Source organism: Ovis canadensis, chromosome 1, assembly GCF_042477335.2.
Source record: "Ovis canadensis isolate MfBH-ARS-UI-01 breed Bighorn chromosome 1, ARS-UI_OviCan_v2, whole genome shotgun sequence".
Lineage (NCBI taxonomy): Eukaryota > Metazoa > Chordata > Mammalia > Artiodactyla > Bovidae > Ovis > Ovis canadensis.
Window position 1 is genome coordinate 8,841,305 of NC_091245.1, and position 17,619 is coordinate 8,858,923.

The window sequence follows — 17,619 nt, forward strand, 5'->3', positions numbered from 1 at the left end:
TTTCAGTACACAAAATCTAGTGCACAAAAGTTCCATTTCTGAATATTCATTTAATGCTTTTCAATTTTTATGGCAGTTCGCGAGGAAAGAAAGAATTACGTGACTTGTACCTGCTCCAAGTGTTTGAGACCCTCTTCATCGTCTGGCTCTGTGGGAACACTGCCCATTCCAGGAGCACCAACGACTGGCGTCTCCACTGGCCGGAGGGCAGGACTAGGGCTGGGGACAGGAGGAGGGAGGATGAGGAGCGGAGAGGCTGTATCTGCAGGAATCTGCGACAGGGGCTGCTGGACATCAGGAACCACTTCTAGAGAAAAAAAGTGTAGACAGATGAAAATCCTCTAAAAGAGACTCTTGGAAAGAATAACAAGCATCAAGTTGAGCAGCTTGCTAAATGGGCTCAACAGATTTGTGAACCATGTCATGAATACTGCTGCTACTTCTTATGGAGAAGTGTGTATTCCTCCCCAGAATGATGAATTACCTCCATAGGGTGACAACAAATAAGATTAAAACGTACCCAGAAAGGGCTTCTGCAATGCCATACTGTGTCACTAGAGTATCTACCCAATAGTTACAGGTCTACCTCTTGAAAACAAACAGAATTAGTCCAATCCCTTCTTTACATCATGTCTCTGAGCTGTAAAGACAGTAAACAGCACTGCATCTCCTCAAAGACACCATATCTCAGCATGTGAAAGAGAAAGTCGCTCAGTCATGTCCAATTCTTAATGACTCCTTGGACTATACAGTCCACGGAGTTCTCCAGGCCAGAATACTGGAGTGGAGCCTTTCCCTTCTCTAGGGGATCTTCCCAACCCAGGGATGGAAACCAGGTCTCCCACATTGCAGGCGGGTTCTTTACCAGCTGAGCTACAACGGAAGCATAAAAACCTTTATTAAAAACATCTGCAATTACTTTGAATAATTACCTATTTCGACTTATAATGACCATAATTCAACACATTCTGCAGGGTAACAAAAAGTTCACTGGGTCTACCCGTACAGAGCAGGAGGTTCTTCACAATAAGAGTAAAGACTACAAAAGAGGTTCTGTCTTGGTTCCTATTTCTAACCTCTCAGTACTCAGGCTCTTGAGGAGGAAAGGGGGATGGAAGTAATTAGATACAACAGTAGTTTCCTCTTTGAAATCTTGTGTGTTCAATTACAACAAGCTTCTCCAAATTCTTTGACAGACTTCTTAAAAGGACAGTGTGACGTCTATACAACTTTCTCTACTTCACCACCACCCATACCAGCTATAAGGTAACTTCCACTTCCAACAGCCGAAAGCTTCTCTCCCAAAGATAAGCATTCACCCAAAGTGTTCAAACACAATGGTTTTTCCTAGTCCCCATCACTGAACCTTAGGTCTGACATTATCTTCCCAATTCTAAACTGGAACGTTCTCCTTCCTTCCTTTTCCTGCACTCTTCTTCTTGCCGTGCCAAGAGTTTTCTCTGGCTCCTCTATCTACCCTCTAAAAATAGGGATTACCCAGGTACTGTTCTCAGTCCACTTCTTCTCACTCCTAACAGTGCATGTAATCTTTTAAATGTTCATTCTCTCTGTGGCCCAGAACTCGTCCCATTGAGCTACAGTCCCCTCACTCTCAACTGCTCTCTGGCCATCTCTACTGAATTTCTCACCAACACCTCAGACTCCATGTTCATAGCCTGAATTTGTTGTCTCCCCTCCCAAATGTGCTCCTCAAAACTTCCACTCTTTTTCTATTAAGGATACCCTAGATAGCATATTCAAAAGCAGAGACATTACTTTGCCGACTAAAGTCCATCTACTCAAGGCTATGGTTTTTCCAGTAGTCATGTATGGATCTAAGAGTTGGACTGTGAAGAAAGCTGAGGGCCGAAGAATTGATGCTTTTGAACCGTGGTGTTGGAGAAGACTCTTGAGAGTCCCTTGGACTGCAAGGAGATCCAAACAGTCCATTCTGAAGGAGATCAGCCCTGGGAGTTCTTTGAAAGGAATGATGCTAAAGCTGAAACTCCAGTACTTTGGCCACCTCATGCGAAGAGTTGACTCACTGGAGAAGACTTTGATGCTGGGAGGGATTGGGGGCAGGAGGAGAAGGGGACGACAGAGGATGAGATGGCTGGATGGCATCACTGACTTGATGGACGTGAATCTGAGTGAACTCCGGGAGTTGGTGATGGACAGGGAGGCCTGCCGTGCTGCGATTCATGGGGTTGCAAAGAGTTGGACACGACTGAGCGACTGAACTGAACGGAAATCCTCTCACACACCTCATTCATCTTTGACTCTTCCTTCCTCCTTGCCCTAATAAACAACAAGCAGTAACTATGTCCTGTCAATTTCTACTGTGAAATCTCATCTGCCACTTCCTCCCCTTACAAGTGCACTGCTCAGGACACCAACTGGTCACAGAGCAGCCCTCTGTCAACACAATCTACCCTCACACACAGCTTTCAAATATATGTTCCAACCATGTTTCCCACCAGCCGCCTTTTCACATCTCATACTTCATCTAAATAAAAACAGAAGTTGATTTCCTGCCCATGCTTGGATCAGCCCCATTTCCTCACTGTAGCTTTCACTGCAACCTACTACTGGAATGCCCTCTCCTAATTCATCCTGCTAAACCTAACTCCAAATTCTACTTATTATTTTAAGACAAGTTCAAAGACACTTACTTCCTGATTATTCCAGGAGTGTGCCAATCATGAATTCATATTTTGGTCCTAGGTTACTGATATGCACATGCTTTATTTCCCCTATAAATTGTTAAGTCCAGAGTTTCAATCCTCAATGCACATTTATGCAGCTTTCCCAAAAGATACATGTCTAGACCCCATCCTAAAACGTCCTAAAATAAGGCCCCACATGTGTACACTTAGAAGTATGAACCACAAATAATTTCGAGGCATAGCATAGCTGAAAAATTACTACTACAAATGAAAGAGGTCTCAAAATGTGCAAGTCCCATGGTACCTGATATATACAGTAGAGATTCAAATACTTGCTGAATTCATTCATTTAGCTTTGTTACAAACATTAAAAAGATGGAAGGAAAAAAAAAAATCCTTGGTTCAAGCTCTCAAAATAGTATTTACTGGGCAAGAGTAAGAACAAACAGTTCTTCATAATGTTGTTTTTCAGAAACAGTGCTGGCTGTTTAAGGAGAAGACACCTAACCTAGCTTGGGACTTTGGGGTGGGAGAGTTTCAGGCACAGAAAACAGCATATGCTAAGGCACTATGCTAAGACACAAAGGCAAGAGAACAAGGCACATTTCAGGACTAATAGGTTGTGAAGCTGACGAATAGAGTACAAAGTACACAGAGAGTTTAGTGCTGAAACTGCAGAGGCAGGGCAGATGCTAGATCACCCGAGGTTCTCATAGGCCAAGTTAACAGGCATGAATTTTCATGGTGAAAGTGAAAGGTGCTCGGTCGTATCTGACCCTTTGCAATACAGTCCATGGAATTCTCCAGGCGAGAATACTGGAGTGGATAGCCTTTCCCTTCTCCAGGGGATCTTCCTGAACTAGCGATCAAACCCAGATCTCCCTCATTTGCAGGTGGATTCTTTACCAACTGAGCCACAACGGAAGCCCAAGAATACTGGAGTGGGTAGCCTATCCTATCTCCAAAGGATCTTCCCGACCCAGGAATTGAACCAGGGTCTCCTGCCTTGCAGGCAGATTCTTTACCAACTGAGCTATCAGGGAAGCCCTAATTTTCATTGTGAATAAATCAATTACCTTTCCATATCAGGTATTACACTGCCATTTTTTAGTACATACAAAAAGAAACATGGAAATGAACATTAATACTGCCTGTTAAGGTGTACGAGCAACTTAAAATCAATACAGTAACACTGGAAAAGGAGATATACTTTAAGCTTATTCTCTAGCAAAGGTGATGGGTCTTCCACAGAGTTATCTTGGCCTCTTTGAAACAATGGCATTATGGCCTGTCATCTGGACACATACACAGCCATTACATAAAAGGAATCTGATACAGAAATCAAACTACTGCAGAGGATCCCAAATCCAGTTTGCTTGACTAATACCAGGGTGGTTGTATCCCTAGGAAGTGATAGTACCTTGCTGCTTCTAATTGTTTTGATGAATTCTGGGATAGATACACAGGGGAAGCAGTGTTTGAGTAGGCTGACTGGTAAAATGGGCTTCCCCTGTGACTCAGTGGTAAAGAATCCGCCTGCAAAGCAGGAGATTCCCGTTTGATCCCTGGGTCAGGAAGATCCCCAGGAGTATGGCATGACAACCCACTCCAGTATTCTTGCCTGGAGAATCCCATGGACAAAGGAGCCCGGCAGGCTATAGTCTATAGGGTCTCACAGAGTTGGACCCAACGAGGGACTGAGCATGCACACACACACAGGTAAAATAACCTACTCCAATAATCCACCACTAGGAGCAGTTCAAAGAGGCAAAACCGAAGCCTATCATATCATTTAATCACCAGTCCCAGCAACGTCCAAGTCTGGCTTGCTGACTCTCATAAATACATACCATCCCCCCTGCTGGACACTTTGGTTGATAGACTATTTTCTGTCCGACTCTCTTCTTCAGCTTTTTCCATTTGCTCAGTTTTGGATTCCTCTTTCCTCTCAAACTGTGGTGCTTCCTGAGGTTGGTCTGAAGGAGAACCTGGTCTAGCAGATGAAGAGGAGGTCTGGGGTGTTTCATCACTAGCTTCTGCAATAGGAAGCAATCTTAAATTAACAACTTAGGAAACTTAGTTTGATTAAAAATAAAGGGCAAAATGAGCCTTACCAACTCCTATTCTGTCTGTCTTCTCTGTCTCCTTCTTATTTGTCTTATCAGGTTCTTTGGCTTCTTCATTATGGCTGCCCTCAGAGTCGGAGCACTCCTCCCCTTCTTCTACAGGTCGGAAGTCCATCTCTTGCTCTTCTGGAATAGGCTCTTTCTGTACTTTCTGTAGGGAGAAAATAAAGCCAAAGATGAACAGCATATTTGGATTTGGAAAAAGGTCAGTCCCTGTGATAATATTTAAAACAAATTTCTTACCTTCAGAGAGAGGAACGCACCAGATGAGTCAAATGTGCCCATTTCCTCTTCAGCATCCTCCAAGCACCACTCAGGCAAGCTATCCCTGTCATCATCTATGCTTCCACTGCCGGAGCGCACCCTTCGGTAACCCCGTTCATCATCCCGATCTCGAAAATCAAACTCAAACCTTCGCCGACGTTCCATGTGTTCCCGCCAGCCTGCAGAACGAGGGCCATCTGGGATGAGGAGGAGGACACAAACCTTAGAGAAGTTTTATGACAGTATTCGAAAGAGAAAACCATGGACAGGAAACAAAGGAGAAAATTACAACTGACCGCTAATGCAAATGGATCAACCTATAAAGAGAAAAGTAGGAAATGAAGCAAACAAAACGAAGCTTAAAGTTCACTATTATATTCTATGTACCCTCAGTAAGTGACAACAGTAGCTATCTTCATAAACTACTATCACAACATACTCTAAGGCTTTTAAAGATAAACTTAGAGGAAACCACTTTTAAAGGACAGTTCTTCAAAGTATCTACTTTTAATAAGCTCTAGAACTGAATGTCTGACTGAAATGTTGATCAGTCATTCATGCGGCCCACTCCTAGCCTAGACTTAGGCACTGGATATCCTTCCATCCTGAGTCCATGCATGCTCCCCCTTTGCTAAGTCTTAAATCATTTTCTTTCTTCTGATGAAAATATCATTCTTTATGGATAAGATCAGCCCCCTTGATAATATAACAATATCCACGACATGATGCTATTATGTCAGTTCTTAATACCAGGCTCATCATGTCCACCCACTAGCCTCAGGATCCCACTGGTAATTCTGATTCCTCCCCACTTCCCAAAACAGTCATGAAATTAGAGCACTGACATGTCATATCTGGCCCACTATCCCAATTATATAGTTTATGAAACAAAACCTCTGCCAGGAGAAGTAACCTGCATAACAAAGGAACTGGAATCCAATCCTGCATCCTTTACTGCTCTTTCCAGAGTAACAGGCTTACTTTCCTTTCCTTTTTCTCTCATCTCTTAACTCTCTCTAGGGAGTTTTAATTTCTGTGGAATACCCCCAGGGACATTCCTAAATCCACCCTTGCATATTACTTAGAACATCTACTTTCCAACAGAAAACAACTGCCCAAGGAGAAAAGATCTAAGTAAAAAAACAAACAAACAAACAAAAAACAGGTGCGGGGGGGAGTCCTCTTGTTAACACTGACAAATCTGAATCTAAGAGAGTCTTAAAAAGAGATGCAAATTTTATCCTATTATGATTTTATATCCTTGACTGCTTTCTCCGAGGGAGATACGCAAAAAAAAAAGGAGGTCAAAGTTAAATGTTACTGTACTCTTGAGGCCCAATTTGCTAAAACCTGTGATCTAAAAATCAAACTGAAAACCAAAGGGCAAAATGTTAAAATATCAAATACAGGTAGCATCTTATAAGATTCTTAATGTGAAAGTGTGAAAGTGTTACTCACTCAGGCATGTCTAACTCTTTGTGACCCCATGGACTGTAGCCCACCAGGTCCCTCTGTTAAAGATATTCTCCAGGCAAGGATACTAGAGTGGGTTGCCATTTCCTTCTCCAGGGGATTTTCTGCAACCAGGGATTGAACCCAGGTCTTCTGCACTGCAGGCAGATTCTTTTTTTACTGTCTGAGCCACCAGGGAAGTCCCATAAGCCACTTACAAAAAGGGAAGAAAACTTTATTCTTCCACTTCCCACACTTTACTTACAACAACAAAACACAATTTATTGCCTCCTATGAAAATGAAGGAGTTTTATAACCAGATTGTCTAAATGTAACTAGAGCCATTATCCCAAAGAAGTATTCATGATCAAAAGCTGAATTCCAGAGCGCGCTGTCTGCTGCTCTCGTTTCTAAGTATGCACTGCGATAGGAATCTATCCTTCTAGGCATGTGGCTCATGTTTCCCTCTAAGTTTCCTAAGCTCACCTCCCAGAGCGGGTGCTCTGCTGTCCTTAATGCTCCCAATTCCATACGTTCCCAGCTGTGAGATGTACTTTAATAAAACTACACCCTGTAATTGCTTTGTTGTCTTAAATAGTTAATAAAATTTTATTCATGAAACTAAATGTAGCAGATAAGGCACATCTATAGCTTATTAAGACTGACCACTGCTTTACAGACCTTAAATCTGAACTAAATTATGATACTATTTTCTTAAGTCAAAATCACTGTATTTAAAATTTTAATCAAATCTAATAAAAGGTTAATTAAAATATTAAGATAGTAACTAATAACAACTGATATAATCAGACTTGCTTTTAATACGCTGGGTTAAAAAAGTAGATTTTTTTAATGCATATTTATACTGTTCAGCCCCCATATATCTTTATGTCACACAAACTGTCTTTTTAAAATAAATGGTAATACATTCTTTTAATAAAGAACTGGAAAATTACCAAGTTGATGACAAAACTGATGTGAAAGTCAAATTTCACTGGAAAGAAAGATTTACAAAAGATAGGAGACAAAAAAAAGAGGCAATATATATCCAAAATCTAAGCTCTTGGGTGAGGTGGTTAAGTGGCAGAATATAACACTGATGTTTTACTTTTAACTCACTTTAATAGAATGAACATTAGACGTTCGGGCTCAGAAACACTGTTCATCTTCCAAAACATTCACCTTGTTTGTTTTTGATCAGCTGGAATTTTCTTCTCACTCAGCCCAGTTCCCGTCCATTCTTTCACTGAATGTTTGTTGGGAACATAGTCTACAAGCCCCTCTGCTTACAGGCAAGCTCAGCATAAAATCCCATAATGCCCTGAAGAGAACTCTAAGATCTGGTTGCCCAGGACACAGACTGATAAGAACTGCCTAGATAACTGTGATGCAAACAATGCCCACTAATGACAGAAGTCTCTCCCAAGAGGTAGCCAGTGAGGAGCTGAGGTAAAAGGATTATGGCTCTATCCAATGATTAGTTTCACCAAGTTTCCACCTATCCACAACTCCATAAAGGACCCTAAAGACCAGTTATAATGTTTACTCAGGCCAATGATTTGTTAATCAACTTCTTTTAAATAAATGAAAACAGTTTACATTTTATCAGTTCAGTTCAGTCACTCAGTTGTGTCCGACTCTGAGACCCCATGGACTGCACTAACTCCTGGAGCTTACTCAGACTCACATCCATCGAGTCGGTGATGCCATCTAACCCATCTCATCTGTCGTCCCCTTCTCCTGCCTTCAATCTTTTCCAGGATTACGTTATTATATCTTCCTCTATTAAAGTAAGCTTCCTTGGCATACAGTCAGTACATAAAATAATGTTATGCATGTGAAATTCAAAAGACATGTACACACTCTTTGTATGCTTCAGTTCTGCATGACCCAAGATTCAAACTGCAGGGGCATCTGACAATCATGAGGCATGGAATCAGCACTTGGGTAGGGAACGAACTTTGACACAAAGCACCAGTGTCTTCAATTACCAGCATATCTAATGCCAGGAAGAACAGTTTGAAGCCTTCTTAAGAGTCAAACAGAAGAACTTACAAAACCACTAATCATGACTATTCTCTCTCCTTTTTCTAAAGTTAGAGGGACAAAAGGATAAACTTATGCTTTTGCTTCTGACCGAGGTTTAAAGTTTATTCTTCAAATAAGAAATCACATTTTCAGAACAAAAAAAGAATAAATCCTTTCTTATGCAGAGAAAAAAAAACTCACTTCAGGGAGAGCACGTATTCCTAAGCAAGCATAAAATTACCACATTAAAAAGCATGCTGAAAAAAGATTCAGAGACTTAGATAAACCAAATGAAATCCTCTCTCATTTTCACAGTTAAGGGCAGGTGCTTTCCATTAAACCACACTGCCCCAGAAAAAAAAAAAAGTGACTTTTTCTAATCAACTGAACAGGTGTGGGGAATTTTTATGTTAAATGTTTTATGTGGTAACAAGACTGAGTGTGACAACATAAACATGTCTTTTTTACTGGTTTAGGTTTTCTACTTTATTCTTAAGAATTCCTGCAAAATCCCTGTTTCCTTGGGTCCCCGCGTGCTTCTGCTCAACAGGGTTCTTACCGGGGCTGTGGGGCCGCCACCTTTCTCCATCCCTTCTCGATCCAGCTAGTCGCCAGCCTCCATCTTCATCTTCTCCATTCTGTTCCTCTCTGAAAATACGCCAATTTTCACTCTCTGATCGTATAAATTCATGCTTTCTTCCCACTGACACTGGTCCACCTTCCTCAAAATTTGGTCTCCCTGTAAAGAAATTGAGTAACCGTAAGCCTCAGCCAGCAAGGATTTTAAAAACAGACTTAACTGCTCGAATCAAGCTTTTCTGCAAATATGTCCCTCTCAATGTTCAGGCAGTAGAAATAAAATATATGTGGCTATATGAGTATATTATTAGACACATTTCTTAAAGCTGAATGTTCAAAGACTGAGCAATTATTTTTCCAAACACAACTAATATGTGCTTTTTTTAAGTCATGCAGTGAAAAGTAAATCAACCGTCCCCTACACAAGATTCCTCAGAGTAACACTACCATCAACAGCTTCTTATAAAGCCTTTCAAAAATTGACCATGGTTATACTTACGCATAGCCTACCCTGGTGGCTCAGAGGTTAAAGCGTCTGCCTGCAATGCGGGAGACCCGGGTTCAGTCCCTGAGTCGGGAAGATCCCCTGGAGAAGGAAATGGCAACCCACTCCAGTATTCTTGCCTGAAGAATCCCACGGAGGGAGGAGCCTGGTAGGCTACAGTCCACAGGGTTGCAAAGAGTCGGACACGACTGAACTACTTCACTTCACTTCATAGTTACGCATGTATATACGGATTCTTCATTCACATTCCCACACTACCCTCAGACTATTACATGGACTGCTTTGTACCCTTCCTATTTTTACCTGGCAATCCTTCCTTACCGGTATATCCTTTTTTTCCCTAAGTCGTACATTACTTTTAACTATCTGATTTAGTAAATCAACGTATTTAGTATCAACTTCTATCAGTGATTCTGTCAACCTCTCTTTCATTCCAAACAGATTCTAAACTCAGAAATAGGAAGTATAAGCTACAACTTGTCATTTATTCTGGCACCCAGGACATTCATTATAGGCATACAACAAATCGCTTTTGAACAAAATTCAAAGCTAAGTTACGTCTAACTGGATACAACTCAAGAATTACATTAACAGTAAAAGAGAAACTGTTATACCTAGAGAACTAAATTGGTACTTTCAAAAGATAAAAGAAACCTAAACCATACCAATTTGTTAGTCACTGCAACTATTCCACACGTGCTAACATATGTAATTCATAACAAACTATAGAAAATTTCACATTAAAATATGTGGTTGAAAATCTAAAACATACACTGGAATCCACAGTTTATAAAAGTTACATATTCTTTCAGTGATAATCTCAATTATTTTCAATAAACTGTATTAAAGTAAAAAAAAATTGTATATTTGAAAATGAGGAAATTCTGCTCATCCTCTTATATTCCATTTCACATGTATTAAAGAGTCCTTATCCTGTTTACCCAAACAGTTATTAGGTTGTTATCAAGTACTGGGTTGACCAAAAAGTTTGTTTGGGTTGTTCTATTACATGACAAAATATCTTGGAATGGGAGGGGTACAATTATTTGCTGGGAAAAATCTTATTACTGGCCAAAAAGTTCATTTGGGTTGTTCTATTACACAATAAAATATCTTGGAATGGGGGGTACAATTATTTGCTGGGCAAAATCTTATTACTATAGGCAGCCTCCAAGACAATTTCTCAACAATCCCTGTCTTCTGATCTTTGTGTAATTACCTCATCTTAAGTGTGGGCCGGACTTACTGACTTGATCCTAACACACAGAATCCAGTAGACCTGATTAAGATGTCACTTCTGATACTGAGCTAAGAACTTCCATCCTGGATGCTCTCTCTGAGGGAATCCAGCAGTCCTGCTGTGAGGCAGCCACGTGAGAAGCCCACACTGAGGCTTGCCAACAGCCTCGTGAGTGGGTGTGGAAGTGGATCCAACCCCCATCGAGCCCTGAAATGACTGAAGCTGCACAGAAGACCCAGGCCAGACCTAAGCTAAGAGACGGAGCCAAGCTGCTTCTTCCTGGCCCACAGAGACTGAGAGAATAAATGCTTGCTGTTTTCAGCCACCAAGTTGTGGAGTAACTTGTTACACGGCCATAGTTAACAAAAACACTCAGTTAACCTATTTAATCTTTGTAACAATCCTCAGTATTAGAAATTATTTTTCCAATTTTACAGCTGAGAATATTGAGGATCAAAAAGATAACCCGTGGGAATGGTCCAAAATCACATACCACTGTTTAAATGACATAACTACAATTCTCATGTTAATCTTCTGACTCATTTAACAAATATTTACTGCACACCAAGTACCAAGTTTTATGAGTTCAACTATAGGTACATTCCACACCTTCCCTTGGGTTAGAAAGGTTAGATGTTCCAAGCTCTCCTGCTAAGAATAAGAAGGGACAAGACATTTTACAAAGCCCACATTCCCACATCTATTATATGACTTGATGAAAAATACAGCTATACACTCAGAAGAAAAATTTAGAACAAAGAAATCCCTAATGTGTATAAACTGGTAAGCAATAGGAAATAACTTTTAACACATGTAATCTTTCAGTTCCAAGTAATACGTGCCAGGCACAGTAGGAATACAAATACCTGATGGACAAGCTGATCAAAACACTCATTTCCATCTACTTTTACGCTAAGGCTCTGAGAAGTAATGAAGGCAGCAAAATAAGCGCCGCACCCCTCTACCCTGCAAAGAACACCCACTAATGACTATGCCAAAGCCTTTGACTGTGTGGATTACAATAACTGCGGAAAATTCTGAAAGAGATGGAATACCAGACCACCTGACCTGCCTCTTGAGAAACCTGTACGCAGGTCAGGAACAACAGTTAAAACTGGACATGGAACAAAAGACTGTTTCCAAACAGGAAAAAGAGTACGTTAAGGCTGTATATTGTCATCCTGCTTATTTAACTTATATGCAGAGTACATCATGAGAAATGCTGGGCTGGAGGAGCACAAGCTGGAATCAAGATTGCCAGGAGAAATATCAATAACCTCAGATATGCAGATGACACCATCCTTATGGCAGAAAGCGAAGAACAACTGAAAAGCCTCTTGATGAAAGTGAAGAGGAAGAGTGAAAAGAGTTGGCTTAAAGCTCAACATTCAGAAAACTAAGATCATGGTATCTGGTCCCATCACTTCACAGCAAATAGATGGGGAAACAGTGGAAACCGTGTCAGACTTCATTTTTCTGGGCTCCAAGATCACTGAAGATGGTGACTACAGCCATGAAATTAAAAGACGCTTACTCCTTGGAAGCAAAGTTATGACCAACCTAGAGAGCATATTAAAAAGCAGAGACATTACTTTGGCAACAAAGGTCCGTCTAGTCAAGGCTATGGTTTTTCCAATGGTCATATATGGATGTGAGAGTTGGGACTATAAACAAAGCTGAGCACAGAAGAATTCATGCTTTTGAACTGTGGTGTTGGAGAAGACTCTTGAGAGTCCCTTGGACTGCAAGGCGATCCAATCAGTCCATCCTAAAGGAGATCAGTCCTGGGTGTTCATTGGAAAGACTGATGTTGAAGCTGAAACTGCAATATTTTGGCCACCTGATGTGAAGAGCTGACTCATTTGAAAAGACCCTGATGCTGGGAAAGATTGAGGGCAGGAAGAGAAGGGGACGATGGAGAATGAGATGGTTGGATGGCATCACTGACACAATGGACATGGGTTTGGGTGGGGTTCGGGAGTTGGTGATGGACAAGGAGGCCTGGCATGCTGCGGTTCATGGGGTTGCAAAGAGTCGTACACGACTGAGCGACTGAACTGAACTGACGGTAAAATGCTTAACCAATCAAAAACTGGTCATTATAATTTTTTCTAACAGTTGGTAAGTTGCAAAAAAAAGTTAAAGATACTAAAAATAAAAATACCAATTCCTCTATCTTAGAAATAAGACTGTACGCACTTATGGCTAGCTTTTACATAACATTTTTAAAACATAGTTTCAATCAGTATACCCACTATTTCAAAACCTACTTTTCATTTAAACAGCAACTATTTCTCTGTGATCATGTATCTTTGTTGTTCAGTTGCTAGGTCATGCCCAACTTAATATGAATGGATATATACTAGGTTTACCATGCTGCTGTTGCAAAACTGCCAGGTAATTCCCCACTGGACACTTACTTCATAACTAATTTATTGAGAACTAGATAACTTAGGAAGAGATATCTGTGTGATATGTGTTTTGCTTTTCTGAACCGCTTCTTCTGAAAAAAACTTCATAGAGTAAAATTACTAGATCAAATGACAGATTTCATACAGTGACATACCTTTTTCTCCTTCTCAAAAAAAGGTGTAGGTAAAACCACCAGATCACTTAAGATGATCAAAGCTAAGTGCTGCTACCTCTTTGAAGCTTTTCTACGTTAACGGTTGTAACACAGTATACTAATGTGGCTTAAATATGAGTTTCCAAATCAAAGATTTTTCGTATTATCTGCTGTTTTCAGCTGCCTGAATTTACATAAACACTAGCCCATTAGAGTGAGGGGGTACCTCATTGTGGTTTTTATTGGAATTTCTCTAATAATTAGAGACATTTAGCATCCTTCCATGTCCTACTGGCCATTTCTATTTCTTCTTTGGAGAATGTCTATTTAGATCACTTAGGTTGTCTAGTTTTTGTTGCTGATTGTGTGAGCTGTTTGTATATTCTGGAAATTAAGTCCTTGTCACACTGTTTGCAAATATTTTCTCTCATTCTGTACTGCGTCTGGCTTCTTTCACTGAACATTACAGGAAATTCACCCACATCATTACAGAGAACAGAAGCTTGTTCTTTTGCACTGTGATATGGGATTTCACTGTATGAACAATATATTACAATATATTCAGTTCAGTTCAGTCGCTCCGTTGTGTCCTACTCTTTGCAATCCCATGAATCGCAGCATGCCAGGCCTCCCTGTCCATCACCAACTCCCAGAGTTCACTCAGACTCACATCCATCGAGTCAGTGATGCCATCCAGCCATCTCATCCTCTTTCGGCCCCTTCTCCTCCTGCCCCCAATCCCCCCCAGCATCAGAGTCTTTTCCAGTAAGTCACCTCTTCGCATGAGGTGGCCAAAGTACTAGAGTTTGAGCTTCAGCATCATATTATCACAATATATTACTCTACTACTGATTTTGGTTGTTTCTATTTTTTTGCTATTATAAACTGTGCTGTGACAAACATTCTTAAATATGAAATTTGGTAAGCATATGTTTGCATTTCTGTTGGTCTTCACCTAGGAGTGAAACTGCTGGCCATAAGGTATATTCAACTTAGTGCTAAGTACTACTGAGTATTTTCCCAAAGAAATAGTACTACTTTATCATTTTTTGTTTGTTTGTTTACTCAAACCTCTGGCACATTAAGATGAGGGCTTTCCCCAGGGACAAATATTGATATTAAAAACACAGGATTAAAATAAAGAAGACTTAAGACACAACACTTACCCTCCTGGTCCACTGCCCAGGGATACACATATAAACAAATGAGTTGATAGCTTACACAGTGACAAAATGTATTGAAATATCTCATACGATCTTCATGGTTACCACAAGGGTTGAATCAAACTTTATCACTTCCATTATTCCTGTGAGGAAAGGGATACCCCTAGGGGGATCTCTCACTGTCACACAGCTGTGCTATGTTGTACTTAGTCACTCAGTAGTGTCTGATTCTTTGAGACCCCATGGACTGTAGCCCACCAGGCTCCTCTGTCCATGGGATTCTTCAGGCAAGAATACTAAAGTGGGCTGCCATGACCTCCTCCAGGGGAATCTTCCCAACCCAGGGATGGAACCCAGGTCTCCCCCATTGCAGGTGGATTTGTTATCATCTGAGCTACCAGAGAACCCCATCACCCAGCTGAGTAGTGACTAAAAGCAGAAAGAGAACATAGATGTTCAAACTCCTAATCCAGGGTTTACTCACAAATTAAACCCATCAGAAGCAGCCAAAAATGCCGCAAAAACTAAAGTAGAAAGAGGAAGTTCTAGGATCTAAGCACAAAGTACTCTTAAAAAAAAAAAAATAGACATCATACACAGAAAAGCTTGGGGCTACAGACTGCCAAGATTCCTAAAGGGAACTAAATTTGTTAATCTTCCAGCAGACAAATGATGTTAAAATGTATATCCCTAAAGCAATGTTAAGATCAACTTATATATTAACAATATAACAATTTTACTTGAAATAAGTATCTTGAGGGGAAAAAAATGACTTTAAGTACCATCTAATAAAATACACATTTCCAAAACTACGCCATATGCAAAGACTTGCTCTAAAACATCAAAATAAATCCTTTACAACCTAAATGATTACAGCAGATTTATAGTTTTGTAAATCTGGGTGGGAAGTGGGGGGTTCCAAAGAGAACGTCAACTCTATAATGAGTTTAAATACATACATATTTGTGTATTACTGATACAATTAAATGATAAAGTTGTTCATGGGCAACTCAAAAGACAGTATCTACCAAAGTTCCTTTAAGGTCTAAAAATTACAGGGCTCCACAGTGACCAGGGCTAAAATGAACAAGGGACACCCACACGGCCTTTCTCAGCACTTAAGTCTTTCTCCTTCTGTAACATCTGCACTATGACAAAGCTGAGTGACCAAATGTTTCAGCTGACTTTTTAAAAAATCTTAACGGATTAACTTGTAAACAAGATGATTAAAAGTAAACATAATTAAATAACTTAAAAATTGATGCCTGAACCAAATATTCCTAACCAGAGCCAACAAGAGAGCTTGGGGGTAGTGAATCCTTAAACTGGAAGTGCATTGCCTTTTTTTCAGGGAAAAGGGTCTAATGTTTCTGCCAGAGTCTCAAAGGTATCTATGACCCCTAAAAGGTAAAGAAATACAGTGGCATTCAATATGGCAAACATGATAGTTTTATGAGCAAACTGTACTACCTGTAAAAACTGTAATATTTTATATTCACTCATCTTCAGGATATACAGAAAGTGCTAAAGTACAATGCACTACATATATCAATACTTTCCCCAATCGCAGTAGACACTTGGTTGGTTCTGCCTTAATGTATTAAGTCTAAACAGGACTCTTCTAAAAATAATATAAAATTAAAATGCAATATTGGTTTTAGTCTGGTCTAATTGAGTAGACTTCCTAAGGAGAAAGAGCAGTAAAAGGGCACCTGTGTGCATGTTTGACTTGCAGCCAGAAATGGTGTTTATGGAAAACTTCAGATGGAGCAAAAGGGCACTCAGCCAACAAAATCTACAGCTGTGAGACTTGGAACTTACAAGTGCCCAAACTCCAAAAGCAAAAGTGGAATTATGGGACAGACTTTGAAGCTTGTTTATGTGCAAATTTTTCTAACAAGTAACTCTGTATTCTTCTATTCAGATACAGATTCTTTGATTAACACTAAAAATATTTCCTAATACCAAAAAAACAGTGAAAGGGAATCCCATCCAGGTACTGATATTTTCTTTTCCCCCTCAATTGTAAACAAAGCTCAGGGTAACTAGGATGGAGTAGTTTAAAGTCTATATCCAGACATTTGCAATTTTTCTCCCATCCTAACCCCTGAGGGAAAAGACTGATGCTGGGAGGGATTGGGAGCAGGAGGAATAGGGGACAACAGATGAGATGGCTGGATGGCATCACCGACTTGACGGACGGCAGTTTGAGTGAACTCCGGGAGATGGTGATGGACAGGGAGGCCTGGCGTGCTGCGATTCATGGGTTCGCAAAGAGTCGGACACAACTGAGCGACTGAAGTGAACTGAACTGAACCCCTGAGGAGGGTCATCATCTGCTCCAGTGGTTAACACGATCCTGTAAACACAGCAGTTCCCAGTTGGAAGAGAGAGACTGGAGGGGCTGCAGTATATGAGACTCTGTAAAAGACCTCATGTGGTCTGAATATGCCCCACAGTCCTATAACCCTTGAGCTCAGTCATCTGCTAGTATATACCCAGACGCTGCCTGAAATCTCTGGGGAAGATGATCAGCAGCGGGCGTCAATGCAGAACGGGAAAGAGACCAGGCCTCTTCTAAAGAAAGCGAAGTACACTATGGAAGAAAGAGCACTGGGGACCATGGCTAAAGTTTTAAACTTGTGAAATGACGCAGGTACACAGGCAAGGCATTGCACTCCAACCAAAGATTTTGTTGCTTGCAGGTTCAATGTGGTACAAATATGGATTATATACTGGAATGGTTTAGCCAGAAAGCAAAGGAAACATTTTAGGGATACAGAATTGAATTTATTTAATAAAGAATAATGTACCTGATTTTGGTATCTATCTTAATCATTATAATTTGCAGGGAAAAAAATTCAGTGATAGATACCTAGCACTTATGTTCCTTTATAGAATGTTTTAGCGCCATCTCCAATTTAAATCATTAGTTCTGTTTCAATAGGAGGGCCCACTTACTTTAGGGTGAAGTTGGTCTAACATCAGTATCAATATTAGTTTCAACTCAGCTAACCTCATTTCGGTGCT

The 17,619-nt window shown here is 40.4% G+C and overlaps 1 protein-coding gene across 7 annotated transcripts in view; it reads right to left on the reverse strand.

The window, feature by feature from the left end:
• Nucleotides 1-17,619, reverse strand: part of GIGYF2 (GRB10 interacting GYF protein 2) — a 133,051-nt gene that overhangs the window by 47,514 nt on the left and 67,918 nt on the right. For 5 of the 7 annotated variants that reach the window (XM_069585457.1, XM_069585463.1, XM_069585472.1 and 2 more), the window contains 5 exons: nucleotides 9,096-9,275; nucleotides 5,036-5,253; nucleotides 4,781-4,943; nucleotides 4,517-4,702; nucleotides 111-307 (listed from right to left, as the gene is read on the reverse strand). In XM_069585457.1, the coding sequence (XP_069441558.1) occupies nucleotides 111-307; nucleotides 4,517-4,702; nucleotides 4,781-4,943; nucleotides 5,036-5,253; nucleotides 9,096-9,275 (944 nt within the window). The remainder of the gene's footprint in view (nucleotides 1-110; nucleotides 308-4,516; nucleotides 4,703-4,780; nucleotides 4,944-5,035; nucleotides 5,254-9,095; nucleotides 9,276-17,619) is intronic. The other 2 variants (XM_069585483.1, XM_069585494.1) reach the window with 1 other exon arrangement.